The 13,722-nt window shown below is 48.6% G+C and overlaps 1 protein-coding gene across 8 annotated transcripts in view; it reads left to right on the top strand.

Moving 5' to 3' along the window:
- The window catches only part of ELMO1 (engulfment and cell motility 1), a 562,024-nt gene that overhangs the window by 531,806 nt on the left and 16,496 nt on the right, over positions 1-13,722 (top strand). For all 8 annotated transcript variants that reach the window (XR_015696387.1, XM_087713089.1, XM_087713086.1 and 5 more), the window contains one exon: positions 4,610-4,717. Coding sequence is in view for 7 of the 8 variants with exons in the window: in XM_087713089.1 (XP_087569215.1) it covers positions 4,610-4,717 (108 nt within the window). In the remaining variant the exon portion in view is untranslated. The remainder of the gene's footprint in view (positions 1-4,609; positions 4,718-13,722) is intronic.

Raw genomic sequence — 13,722 nt, 5'->3', positions numbered from 1 at the left:
ACCGGCCAACGGCACCCGGAGGAGGCCCAATCTGTGTGATCTTATTGGTCATTGGGAGGTAAATGGCAGGAGGCGGTCTCTCAGGAAGCCAGGTCCTAAACCATGTACGGCTTTAAAAGTAACGACTAGCACCTTGAAGCACGTTCAGAGATCAATGGGGAGCCAGTGCAGCTCGCGGAGGATAGGTGTAACATGGGTGTATCTAGGTACACCCAATATCTGATCCAGAATGCGGCTGCATTCTGGACCAACTGCAGTCTTCGAACACTCTTCAGGGGCAGCCCCATGTAGAGCGCATTACAGTAATCCAGTCTTGAGGTGACGAGGGCATGAGTGACCATCCGAAGGGCCTCCCGGTCCAGATAGGGCCGCAACTGGTGCACCAGGCGAACCTGGGCAAAAGCCCCCCTGGTCACAGCCAACAGATGATGTTCTAACGTCAGCTGCGGATCCAGGAGGACACCCAAATTGCGGACCCTCTCTGAGGGGTGTATAATTTCACCCCCCCAGGCTGAGACGTGGAATGTCTGGACCATCCTTAGGAGGGAACATCAATAGCCACTCGGTCTTGTCGGGATTGAGTGCAAACTTGTTCGCTCCCATCCAGACCCTGACAGCCTCCAGGCACTGGCACATCACTTCCACTGCTTCGCTGAGTTGGCACGAGATGGACAGATACAGTTGAGTATCGTCCGCATATTGATGATATTTAATCCCGTGCCGGCATATGATCTCACCCAGCGGCTTCATGTAGATATTAAATAGGAGGGGGAACAGGACCGAGCCCTGTGGCACCCCATATTTGAGGGGCCTAGGGGTCAATCTCTGCCCTCCAACCAACACTGACTGCGACCTGTCCGAGAGGTAGGAGGAGAACCACCATAGGACAGTGCCTCCCACTCCCACCTCCCGTAACCGTTGCAGAAGGATACCATGGTCGATGGTATTGAAGGCCGCTGAGAGATCAAGAAGCACTAGAATAGAGGAATGTTGTTCAAGATGGCTGGGTCCAGGGAAGGCTTCTTAAGGAGAGGTCTCACCACCGCATCCTTTAGAGGGTGCGGGAAGGATCCCTCCCGAAGAGAGGTGTTGACAATCCTCTGGAGCCAGCCACGTGTCACCTCCCTGCTGGTCGAGACCAGCCAGGAGGGGCACAGGTCCAGTATACAGGTGGAGGCACTCACTGCTCTGATGGCCTTGTCCACTTCCTCAGGAGTGACAAGTTGAAACTCGCTCCATAAAATCTGATCAAGACCTTCCCCCGGCGCCTCGGCTGGTATCATCCAAATGGAGTCCAGGTCCGTCCGAATCCGAGCGATTTTATCCGACAGAAACTGAACAAATCCCTCAGCTCTACCCTGTAGAAGGTCGTCCGCATCCCTCCCTTTCAAGAGGGAGCGGGCTGTCCTAAACAGGGTGGCTGGGTGCGATTCTGCGGATGCAATAAGAGCGGAAAAATGCACACATTTTGCCGCCCGTATCACCACTAGATAAGTCCTAATAAACGCTCTTAATTGTGTTCGGTCGGATTCAGAGTTACTAGCCCTCCAGCATCGCTCTAGGCGTCTCTTTTGGCGCTTCATCTCCTGGAGTTCCTCGGTGAACCAAGGAGCCCTCCTGGATCCACTGCTGCGGAGAGGCCATAAAGACGCAATCCGGTTTAGAGCCTCCGCCACCGCTGTATTCCAAGCAGCGACCAAGGACTCTGCCGGACTGTGGGCAAGAGAGTCAGGTATTTCACCAAGCGCCGTCTGAAATCCCATAGGGTCCATCAGGTGCCTGGGGCGGAACCACCTAGTCGGTTCCCCCTCCCTACAGTGGGGGATTGGTTTCCGAAAGTCAAGCCTCAGTAGGAAGTGATCAGACCATGACAAGAGCAAGGTCTTAATGCCCTTCAAATCTAGATCACGTCTCCACTGCTCCGAGAGAAATACGAGGTCAAGCATGTGACCCGCTGTATGAGTCGGACCCTGAATTACCTGGGTCAAGTCCATGGCTGTCATGGAAGCCATGAACTCCTGTGCTCCATCAGAGCGTTCGCTGAGCGACGGCAGATTGAAATCCCCCAGCACTATAAGCCTGGGGAACTCAATCGCCAGCTCAGCTACTGACTCGAGGAGCACAGGCAGGGCTGTTGTAACACTGTTGGGAGGTAGGTACCTTAGCAACAAACCCAATTGACCCCCAAGGTCCAACTTCACCAGCAGGGACTCACACCCAACAAGCTCCGGAGCAGGGATCCTACGAGGAACATGCCAGGTCTGCCCCCTCATCTAATATTAGGTCCCAGATGAGGGGAGCTTTGTGAACCACAGACCTGGCATTTAGCAACAGCAGCCTGAGACCAGGGCCCTGACAACTCTCGCCATCTGGTCCTGGAGTGGAGCTAACAGGGCCGGAAGGAGGGATCGCTGTGACTTAGCGGACCCTCCTTCCCTGGTAATGGCTAGCCCTGAAGCTCCCGTCGTACCTGCCCCTCCCAGTCGTGACTGTAATGCTCCGGCCCACCCCCACGCCCGCAGACCCCCCTCTATCTTCCAAGGCCCCCGTTCTTCTCAGCAGGCCGTTCAAACCAGACACTCTAGGTTGAGAGGTGGAGCCGGGCCCCCATCCACTTCTGCTTCTGCACTCAGTGGAGGGGGCTCCGGGCTGCGCTCTCAATCCCCTCATACGCACCAAGCAGGCATTTCCCACATACATACCCCACTATAGTTAGAAAAGTACAACCATACAATAAAAAATAGAATTACGCTAGTTTAAAAGAAGGTGGGATCATTCACTCACAGACATACGCATACATACCACATACGAAAGAGGAAGGGTTGCGCAAATATTAAAGTTGATGTTGATATTGTCCAAGTGAGTCTGTAAGTGAGTCCATAAGTTCATGGGGCGGAAACACAAGAGTCAAGTCAAAGCCAACGAGATGTAAAGGGAGCGGAGTGTCTTCTTTCCCAGATAGCATGGTAGAAGGAAAGTAAAAGTCTAGGTGACTAAGATAGGGTTCCTGGGATAGCGGTAGGTGGTAATGGTGGTGGCAAGGAAGTAAGGTCGCAAAGCTGGGAGTCCAAGGTCCATAAGCATGAGCAGGGAGAGCCAGCTAGCATAGATGGTAAGGAGGGAAGGCCCCCTCCCAGCCACAGAAGAGGGCAGGAAGGAGAGGCCACACCGCAGAGAAAAGTCCGGTCAAATGGAGGGGGGCACCCAAAGGGGCAGCAGCAATGGCAAGCAAAAACAGCTGCCCACCTCTGTCCGGCACCAAATAAACCAGTCACCCCACTCCTTGAAGCCAAAGGACAAGCAGGCTCCAAGGGCTCTCCTGATCACAATAGACTGAGATAGAGGCCGCTGCAGGTCGAAATACGCTGAGGGGGGAGGGCTCGGGAGGGCTGTGGCGGCGGCCGCAAGCCAGCCACCCGATCTCCTTCGGCGCCATCCGGGCCAACCACCCCCTCACTAGGCCAATGTAGTCAATGCGGTCTAGAGGTTCTCCCACATTTCCCAAGTCCGCAGGTTCTCTCACGTCTCCCAATTCCCTGAGGTCTCCAAAGTAAAGGCAGAAGATGCTGCTATGAGAGGCTGCCAGGAGTGGCATCGTCAGCGTGGCGCCGCCATCTTTGCCACCGGGTCGGAAGAAATCTCCAAGGTGACCATGCAGGCTGGAAGCCGGCCAAAAGCAGTAACTCCCCAACTGATCATGTGGCCGGGTCCCCTGGATCATTCTCTATCTGCTGCTGGGCTCGCCGCCAGAAAAACTGCTAAGAAACCGTGATGTTTCCCATGTCTTGTTCCGCCTGTCAGCTGGAGCAAAAACGCCGGCGGCCATTCGGAAACTCGCACATGCGCACTTTACCGGGAGAAAACAGTATTACGTATTACATTTCCTTTGCCATAGAATAATTGTATGCCTTTTCAGATGAAAGCTGCAAGGAGCCATTTCAATACATCATATATTTTAATGGATGGATTTTTGAAACAGTAGGGTAGAAATTCCACTTTAAGACTTTACTTATACTCTAAGTAAATATAATTAAGTAAAATAATGACATTTTAATTACAGTATTACAGCAGGGATGAAGCATGACACAGAATCATAGAAAATATTCAAACAATATAAAATAATTTCCCCCACTTGTGGTAAACTATGACTATTAAATTTGCTTCAGTCTCAATATTTGGCAACCCCTGAAGTTTATATCACTATTAACTGACCTTCTTTTAAGTGAAAAGGAGAAACAACTAAGTTCAGGTACAGCAAAACAGCATTTTGGACAGATCCATATTATATATGCTTTATTAAATAAAGGTGTTTTAGGAAAGAGAAGTCCTTACTACCTTCATTTTAAAAGGGTAATGAATAGGTATACAGTAGATCTCTATCAAAATGTAAATACAATCATTTTTAAAGAAAATTTACTGATAGAAGATAAAGGTAGTAAGAAAATTCATGGGGGCTAGAGCATAAAATTCATCTACAAGATTTGATGTTCCACAAATATTTATTGATAATTCTTATTTGTTTCTTGCAATGTAATAATTGTTTGTTTCATTCAAGGTGGTGTTGTCTTGATTGTTACGATACAAATTAACAACTTCCTTTATTTATCAGACAAATTTTGGTATTGTCGACTCTCTCCGAACCATAAAGTTTTGCATTATGGAGATTTGGAAGAGAGTCCCCAAGGAGAAGTTCCACATGATTCATTACAGGATAAATGTAAGTGACAAACAACTTTTCTTTTTTAACATTACATAATGTGTTTTACATTGAGATTTAGAATATTATGATGCAGCTACAGTCAGGTTACAAACTTCTTGAGGAAATTGAATTTTCAAAGAAAATTGGGAGAATGGGGTGAAGAAAAAGGGAGTTTTGTTATCTAGAAATAAAAAGAAAGTGATACAGTATGAGGAGCTATTCTAATCGTTTTGCTTCTGTTAGAAATGAATACCACCTCATTTCACCCAGTTCTCTGCCAAACTATTCAACTAGCTTCACAGCTATCCACAACTCCAGCTTTGTAGTATCACTAGAATTCTTCATGCGCAGGCTCAGATGATTGTATAGCAAGAAATCTGGGAAAACATTAAAAATGCACTTGCACATTATCAGAAAAAACTTCCTTTAATCCCAGGCCTTAGATTTTTATAAATAAATTTGAGGGATACTTGCACCAGACTTGTACATGCTGTGATAAATTTTGACTTTTTTAGCTCAGATATTTTACATTCTTATGTCCCATAAACAAACTGAAATGATATCTAAAGCAGAAATATATGCACTAGGTTGCTTATTTGTAAATCTCATTTGTCATGCATTCTGATGAAAACGCAACTGAACAGCAGGAATCTTTCTGCCTTATTTTTAAAAGGCCTTGTTATAAAATATCTTCATTAGTTGTTGTTTATAATATTTTATACTCAAGAAATGGTGCAAAGCAGAGGTGGGTTTTAGGGGGTATGGTCCGGACCCAGAAATCCGGTGTGTATTTGCATACTGGGTCTTCCGGAGGCCACGTACCGGAATGCTCACTCCCTTGGCCTGCCCCCTTCACTCCCCCAGCAGCCCTGCCACCACTCTTTTTCTCTCTCTCTCTCGCCCTGCCTGTCCGCACCATGCTTGACCCGCCCACCCACTTCCTTTGCCCGCCCAGCTGGTGGGGCTGCAGCCGGGCTGGCCGAAGGGGCATCAGTGATGAGCAGTAAGTGAAGCGAGTGCCAGTCAGCATCCCTGCCTGAAAGCAAAAGGTCTTTGGAAGCTGTGGCTGCCCCCTCCCCATCCTGTCGCAAGGGAGACAGCCAGTGCAGTTGAGCCATGTGGTTGCTCTGATCAAACGGGCGCTGCACCAGCTCGGGTACAGCCAGACCGGAGAACTTTCTCCTCTCAGAAAAGTCTTCTCAGTGGAGCTGTGGCAGCCTGCCTGTCCCTTTCAGGTGCTTCAACCCTGGGAGGGAGGGGGCCAGGAGGGGCATAAAGGGAGCAGCATCTCCTTTGTGAATTGAGGGGGGAAAGTTCAGCTTCTCTCTGCCATTTAAGGGCTGCAGCAGGAGGAATCCCAACTTTTTTCCTCTCCCTTCATTCAGAACAGAGGTGCTGCAGCATCTCCACATGTTGCCCAGTTATGGGGCCAGCCTGCTCTGCCCCGGAGCATTTGGGTGGAGGGGGTCCTCTGTTGGGGGGGAGGGAATTTGGTTGCCAAAAACGCCAAGGGGAGGAGGCCTTGGAGGGCCTGTTTCTCCTTCCCTTTTTCCTCTCAGCCCTGCAAATCCAGAAATCTTCCCCCCTCCAAGCAGCAACTAAGACCGTGCAAGGGGAAGGGGGGGGCAGGAGAAGATAATCGGACAAGAAAAGTTGAAAGCCAGGAAAGACGGAGCAATTGTGCAACATGAGGAGTTTCTGCAAAAGGGAGGGGGAGGGTACAGTCGCAGCTTCCAAAGAATGCTTTTAGCCATAATTGCCATCAGAGCAGATGTTGAGGGGGGGGGGTGCAAGAAGGAAAGGGGTTCAAGAAGCCCAGCACCTGAAAGAGGTATGTGCAGATGGGGTGATGGGGAAGTGGAGGAGAACTGGGAGGGGGGGATTCCCTCAAACGTCTTCCTTTGCCTCCCTCCCTGGAGGGAAGACCAACAGGAGGCTCTTTTTGTGGCGGGGGAGCAGGCTGCATGGTCTCTGGGCTGCACCAATTGGTTGAAGTTGGCCCCCCATCCCTCTTGGAGCTCTGCTTGGCTGTCCACAATAGATTGCCAGGAAAAAGAAACAAAAAAGCAGGGAAGGAGGTCTGCAAGACAATTGGGTCTATTTTCTTTAAGGTGCCCACCAGTGGACCTTGGAGACAGCTGTGTGTGTGTGTGTGTGTGTGTGTGTGTGTTTTCTCCCCAAAAGGCCATGCAGGTGGTGCCTATCCCCGGTGCACATTTTTCCAGATGCTGCAGTGGTGGAACAAAAGAGAGGGGAGGAGGGGAAGAAGCAGTTGTCCTCTATCAGGCTTGTGCATGAGGAAGGAGAAACTGCTTCTCTCCCCCAAACCAGCTGGCTTGTTAATTTGAAAATGAGCAATAAAAGGGAAGCATATTTCTGTACATAACACTGAGAAGTGTTGAGGAGCTGAGGGCGGGGGGGGGGGGTGAGAGTCAGGGAATTCCAAACCGAAAAGTTTGTTTTGTATTCCAGTTAAATTAGAACTGGTTCTACATGGCCTAGGACCTGGATATCTCTGTGACCGCCTCCTGCCACATACCTCCCAGCGTCCGATAAGATCTCACAGGATGGGCCTTCTCCGGGTGCCGTCAACTACACAATGTCGTCTGGCGGCTCCTCGGGGGAAAGCCTTCTCTGTAGCTGCCCCGGCCCTATGGAATGATTTACCCCCTGAGATCCGGACCCTCCCCACTCTCTCAGCATTCCGAAAGTCTACTAAGACCTGGCTATTCCATCAGGCCTGGGGCTGCTGGTCCTTGATTGAGTTCCAGCCCCACTAAGATTGAGTGCATGTTGTGTTCTTTTAACTTGCTTGTCTTTGTATTTTAAATTTTTTAATATTTTTAAATTGTTTTCATGTAAACCGCCCAGAGTCCTTCGGGATTGGGCGGCATACAAATTCATTAAATCTTGAATCTTTGTGAAGGATCTGTTAGAATTTTGAAATATTGCAATAAGGCCCAAGGAAAAAAAAGCAGAAAGATTTAATTAAGGGAGAAGAGAAAGAATGGTAAAACATCCACTAAAGGTCTTTCTAATGTATTTTTCAATTGTAAGATATTTGAAATATTTGATTTACTGTATTATTTAATGTTGTAAAAGAATAATCTTTATCAGTATAAGCAGAGGTGTATTCTTCAACCTTTAATGCAGTTTACAAAAATCATTGTAGTAAACTGAATACCACTGTAGAACATCATTTCTCATCAAAAATGCAATTAATGGAGAGTAAACTAAGATTTTACACAGACAAGAAAAATTGTATAAAATAGGTGGTGCCTGGCTCAACTGGAAGTAACTATAAGACGGATCTGTGAGACGGAAACTTATCAAACAGATCCAGCCTAGAAATGAGAAATTTCTTGACAGAACAATTAGAGAAATGAGATGCCTTCAGAAATTGTATACTATCACTGGAGCTTATTAAGAAGAAATTTGTCCATAATAGTATAGGGTCTCATCTCATGTTTCCGCAGGGGTTGGACTAGAAAACCTCCAAGGTCCCTTCCAACTCTGTTATTCTTTATAAATCTCTCCACTCAGTCTTACCAAGAGAATGGTGATAAACCATTCTGCTGTATATTTGGAAATATACAGCAGGTGGTCTTTTGACAGCAAAATCTCATCTTATTGGCTAGTATCAAGGGGAAGATGACTTAAAATGCTTCCTCTCCCACCATAACATGGAAGACGAGGCGAGACTGGCTGGGAGAGCAGGGGTAAGGAGAAGCCAGACCAGATACCCCTCCATGTGAGTGACATCGAGGTGGCCATGCCCACCCAATCACATGACCTTACCCACCTAGTCACTCCCACCTGGTCACATGACTGCCAAACCACTCCCACCTGGTCACATGACCACCAAACCACTCCCACCCAGTCACATGAGTGCCAAACCACTCCCACAAAACAGGCCACCTTTACAGAATAGATTCTAAAAAAAATTGAAACCCACCACTGGTGCAAAGTAATAGCAGCAGTGTTTTTTTTATTATGAAGACCAACAATAGAGACAAATATACCCTCACAAAACAAATGCAATGCAGTAGTTTAAAATGAGACTTGAGTATTGCAATTCATAGTTATGACATTCTACTCTGTCCTGCAACCAAAACAAAAAGGGGGACTAAAGACACGGGAGAGGGTCGGGGTATTGCGGTCGTGACAGGGAGGGGCAGATACGGCGGGGACTCTAGGGCAGGCCATTACCGGGGAAGGAGGGTTCGCTACATCACAGAGATCCCTCCTTCCGGCCCTAGGAGCCCCACTCCAAGACCAGATGGTGTAAGTAATCAGGACCCTGGTCTCAGGCTGCTGTCGCTAAATGCCAGGTCTGTTGTACATAAAGCACCTCTCGTCCGGGACTTAATTTTAGACGAGAGGGCAGACCTGGCATGTATTACTGAAACCTGGCTGGGCCCAGAGGGAGGAGTCCCCCTAGTAGAACTGTGCCCAGAAGGATTTCAGGTGCTGCATCAGCCGAGAGCCCAGGGAAGGGGTGGGGGTGTGGCCGTTGTTATCCGGGAGTCGTTAGTTCCTCGTAGGGTCCCTGCTCCGGAGATTGTCGGGTGTGAGTCTTTGCTGTTAAAGTTGGACCTCAAGGGTCAAGTGGGTTTGCTGCTAACGTACCTGCCTCCCAACAGCGTTGCAGCAGCCCTCCCCTCGCTCCTCGAGTCAGTAGCCGAGCTGGCAATTGAGTTCCCTAGGTTGATGGTCCTGGGGGACTTTAATTTGCCGTCGCTCGGTGAAAACTCTGATGGGGCGCAGGAGTTCATGGCTTCCATGACAGCCATGGGCTTGACTCAAGTAATCCGAGGCCCAACCCATTCGGCGGGACACATGCTTGACCTTGTATTTCTCTCGGAGCAGTGGATGTGTGATCTTGGTCTGAGGGGGAGTGACATCATACCCCTGTCGTGGTCAGACCATTGCCTACTGAGGCTCGACTTCCGGAGGCCAAACCCCCACTGTAGGGAGGAGGAACCGACCAGGTGGTTCCGCCCCAGGCGTCTTATGGAGCCAGTAAGGTTCCAGACAGAGCTTGGGGTTATTCCTGATACTTTCACCCACAGTCCGGCAGAGACTCTGGCTGCTGCGTGGCACTCGGCAGCGTCAGAGGCCCTCGACCGGATTGCGCCACTGCGGCCCCTCCGAGGCGGCGGATCCCGGAGACCACCTTGGTTCACCGAGGAGCTCCGGGAGATGAAGCGCCGGAGGAGATGCCTAGAGCACCGTTGGAGGTCCGATAAGTCCGCATCGAACCGAGCAATGGTAACCACCTGCACCAGGGAATATACTAGGGCACTTAGGGCAGCTAAAAGATCACATATAGCCTCCCTGGTCGCATCCGCTGAGTCCCGCCCAGCCGCCCTGTTTAGGATAACCCGCTCCCTATTGAACAAAAGGGAGGCGGGGGAACCCTTGCAGGGCAGAGCTGAAGAATATGCCCAATTCTTAGCGGACAAAATTGCTCGGTTTCGGACGGACTTGGACTCCACACCTGCAGTTCCAGCCGAGACTCAGGGGGACCAAGTACAACAGCTCTGGGTTGAGTTTCAGGAGGTTACCCCCGGGGATGTGGACAAGGCCATGAGAGCTGTGAGTTCCTCCACCTGTGCTCTGGATCCGTGTCCCTCATGGCTGGTTTCTAACTGCAGTGAGGTGACACGAGGCTGGATCCAGGCGGTTGTAACCGCCTCTCTTCGGGAGGGGAACTTCCCCGCCGCACTGAAGGCGGCGGTGGTGAGACCCCTCCTGAAGAAGCCATCCCTAGATCCAGCTGTCCTTAATAACTACCGCCCGGTCTCCAACCTCCCCTTCCTGGGGAAGGTTGTTGAGAAGGTGGTGGCCTTCCAGCTCCAACGGTCCTTGGAGGAAGCAGACTACCTAGACCCCTTCCAGTCAGGCTTCAGACCCGGTTACAGCACTGAAACCGCCTTGGTCGCATTGATGGATGATCTCTGGAGAGCCAGAGATGAAGGACATCCCTCCATCCTGGTCCTCCTTGACCTCTCAGCGGCTTTCGATACCATCGACCATGGTATCCTTCTGCGAAGACTGCGGGAGGTGGGAGTGGGAGGCACCGTGTTACGGTGGTTCTCCTCCTACCTCTCGGACAGGTCGCAGTCGGTGTTAGTGGGAGGGCAGAGATCGTCCCCAAGGCCCCTGAAATATGGGGTGCCGCAGGGTTCGGTCTTATCCCCCCTACTATTTAACATTTACATGAAACCGCTGGGAGAGATCATCCGTAGGCACGGGATTAGATACCATCAATACGCGGACGATACGCAATTGTATCTGTCCGCCCCGTGCCAAATCAATGAAGCGGTTGACGTAATGGACCGGGGGTTTGAAGCCGTCATGGACTGGATGAGGATTAACAAGCTTGTGCTCAACCCAGAAAAGACCGAGTGGCTGTTGTGTTTTCCTCCCAAAAATTCGGCCACTAATCCAACACTCAGGCTGGGGGGTCAAATTTTATACCCCTCAGAGAGGGTTCGCAACTTGGGAGTCCTCCTGGATCCACAGCTGACATTCGACCATCATATAGCGGCTGTGACCAGGGGGGCATTCGCCCAGGTACGCCTGGTGCGCCAGTTGCGACCCTACCTGAACCGGGAGGCCCTCACAACAGTCACTCGGGCCCTCGTGATTTCTAGGCTGGAATACTGCAATGTGCTCTACATGGGGCTGCCCTTGAAGAGCATCCGGCGACTTCAGCTAGTGCAGAACGCAGCCGCGCGAGTGATTGCGGGTGCACCCCGATTCACCCGCATTACACCTATCCTCCGCGAGCTGCGCTGGCTACCTGTCGATCTCCGGATGCGCTTCAAGGTGCTATTGATCACCCATAAAGCCCTACATGGCAGTGGATCTGGATACTTGAGAGACCGCCTTCTGCCAATTACCTCCCTACGACCTATAAGATCTCATAGGTTAGGCCTCCTCCGCACTCCATCGGCCAGCCAGTGTCGGCTGGCAACCACAAGGAGGAGGGCCTTCTCAGCAGCGGCCCCGACCCTTTGGAACGAGCTCCCCGTAGAGATTCGTACCCTCTCCACCGTCCAGGCCTTCCGCACAGCCTTGAAGAACTGGCTCGCCCGTCAGGCCTGGGGATAAGGACCATTACCCCGCCCGAATGTTGTATGCATGTTGCGTATTATTTTTATTATGTGTTGTCGTCTTAGTGTTGTATTCCCCCCTCCCTGGTTTTCTGTGAGCCGCCCTGAGTCCCCTCAGGGAAAAGGGCGGCCTACAAATAAAATCAATTCAATTCAATTCAATTCAAATAATTACAAAGAACCTGAATCCACAGTCTTGTGGAAGTCTGCAGTCCTAAAGTAGGCCAAATAGTGTCCAACAACTTCCTACTTCCAACGATGGTTCTTCCATATGCAATGGAGAAGGTACAGTGGATTCTTCAAATTGAGTTTTATTTTCTCTTCCCAGAAAAAAACATTCCAACAGGATCTCTTTCAGCCTTCTTTTAGCTGGCACCAAACTGAAGATTCCATATTTTGGCATCTTCAACAAACAATAAATGGTATCTTAGGTCCAGGCCAGGAAGGGTGTGTATATGATCTATTATTAAATGTTTATTAATATTTACTAGTAAATATTAAAGAACGTATACTTCTCCATTCTGATAGGTCACAAATTACTAAAATAAATGTATTATTTATGATACAAAGCTGTAAGTACAATTATGAACAAAAGATTAACATGTACAGAATTATGTGACAACAAGTATTAATTTCTAGAGGTTTGTAAGAACATATGAAAGAAGGAATCCATTGATGATAATTGCATGTTTTATTGAAGTGTTAATGAAAAACTATGTAAAGCTTAGGTATATTATTTGTATAACCAAAATTGAATGTGATTGTGATTGTTGATTGGTGAATATCTGCTTACAAGATACTCACATATTTCTTTCAAATATGTGGTTTAAACATGCATATGTTCATACATACCACAACAAAGGGATTAAAATAAATCTAAAAGCATAATTGAATTGTTTCTAATTAAAAGAGTGAAATGTGGTATTCCCTGTGATACTCTGAAAACAAAAGTTGGGCTCTGAAGAAGTAGGGTAAAAAGAATATTGATGCTTTTGAATTTTGGTATTGAAGAAGATTCCTGAATACCACAGACAGCCAAAAAGCAAAGCGGTTATCAAACAAATCAATGTAGAGTACTCATTCTAGGCAAAAATAACCAAACTCAAATTATTCTACTTTGAATACAGGGGGGCGGAGCTGCAGCCAGTGCAGCTGGAGCTTGTTTGTAGTAGTGTTTCCCGGTTTTATTTTATTTTATCAATTTTTAGTATTCCTACTGGATCCTTTTTTATTTAATTAACATTTTTGGGTGGAGATAACAGAGTAAAAAACTTTTGTTGCTGCCGAGAATTAAATAAGCTTTGGAAAAAGAAAGAAATGCCATGGCACCAGCCCAGGATCTATCCCGCCAGGGAAGACAGCAAAACCACAAAGAATTGAGGAGCACTTTGTTGGCAAGAGATCTGTAAGTAAACTACCCCCCCATCCCCAACAATCTGGAGAGATTAGAACAGGACCAGCAAAAAGATGTGGCAAAACAGCATTTACTAGACTTTCCCGATCTGGGGCGGGGGGGGGGGGGGACAAACTGAAAGACAGCTCTTCTCACAAACAACTAGCCCAATAACTTCCTATAGGGAGGCTGAGCTAAAAGCAAAAAAGGCGACCAACAACCAGATAATTCAAAATATGGAGAGTTTACCTTGGGAAAATTCAACTGAGCTTATGGCAAAGCAATGCCTTCTCACAGCGCAAATGGTGGTTTCAATATTTGAACAATTAATTGCCATCCAACATGATGTACAGGGCGGGGCATAACCTTTTCCTAGGGGGTCACAGCAAGATCGACAGCAGTTTACAACTTCCGCGACACCTCATTTTAAAGCCCATAAAAAACTGAATTGAATGAGCTATTAAATGTTAAATTTGCTTTAAGAATGGCTGGAAAATTCGATTCGGAAG

This window comes from Thamnophis sirtalis, unplaced genomic scaffold (genome assembly GCF_051295495.1).
Source record: "Thamnophis sirtalis isolate CommonGarterSnake01/CBP01778 unplaced genomic scaffold, rThaSir2_p1.2 scaffold_4, whole genome shotgun sequence".
Classification (NCBI taxonomy): domain Eukaryota; kingdom Metazoa; phylum Chordata; class Lepidosauria; order Squamata; family Natricidae; genus Thamnophis; species Thamnophis sirtalis.
This window is presented reverse-complemented; position numbering and strand designations above follow the sequence as displayed.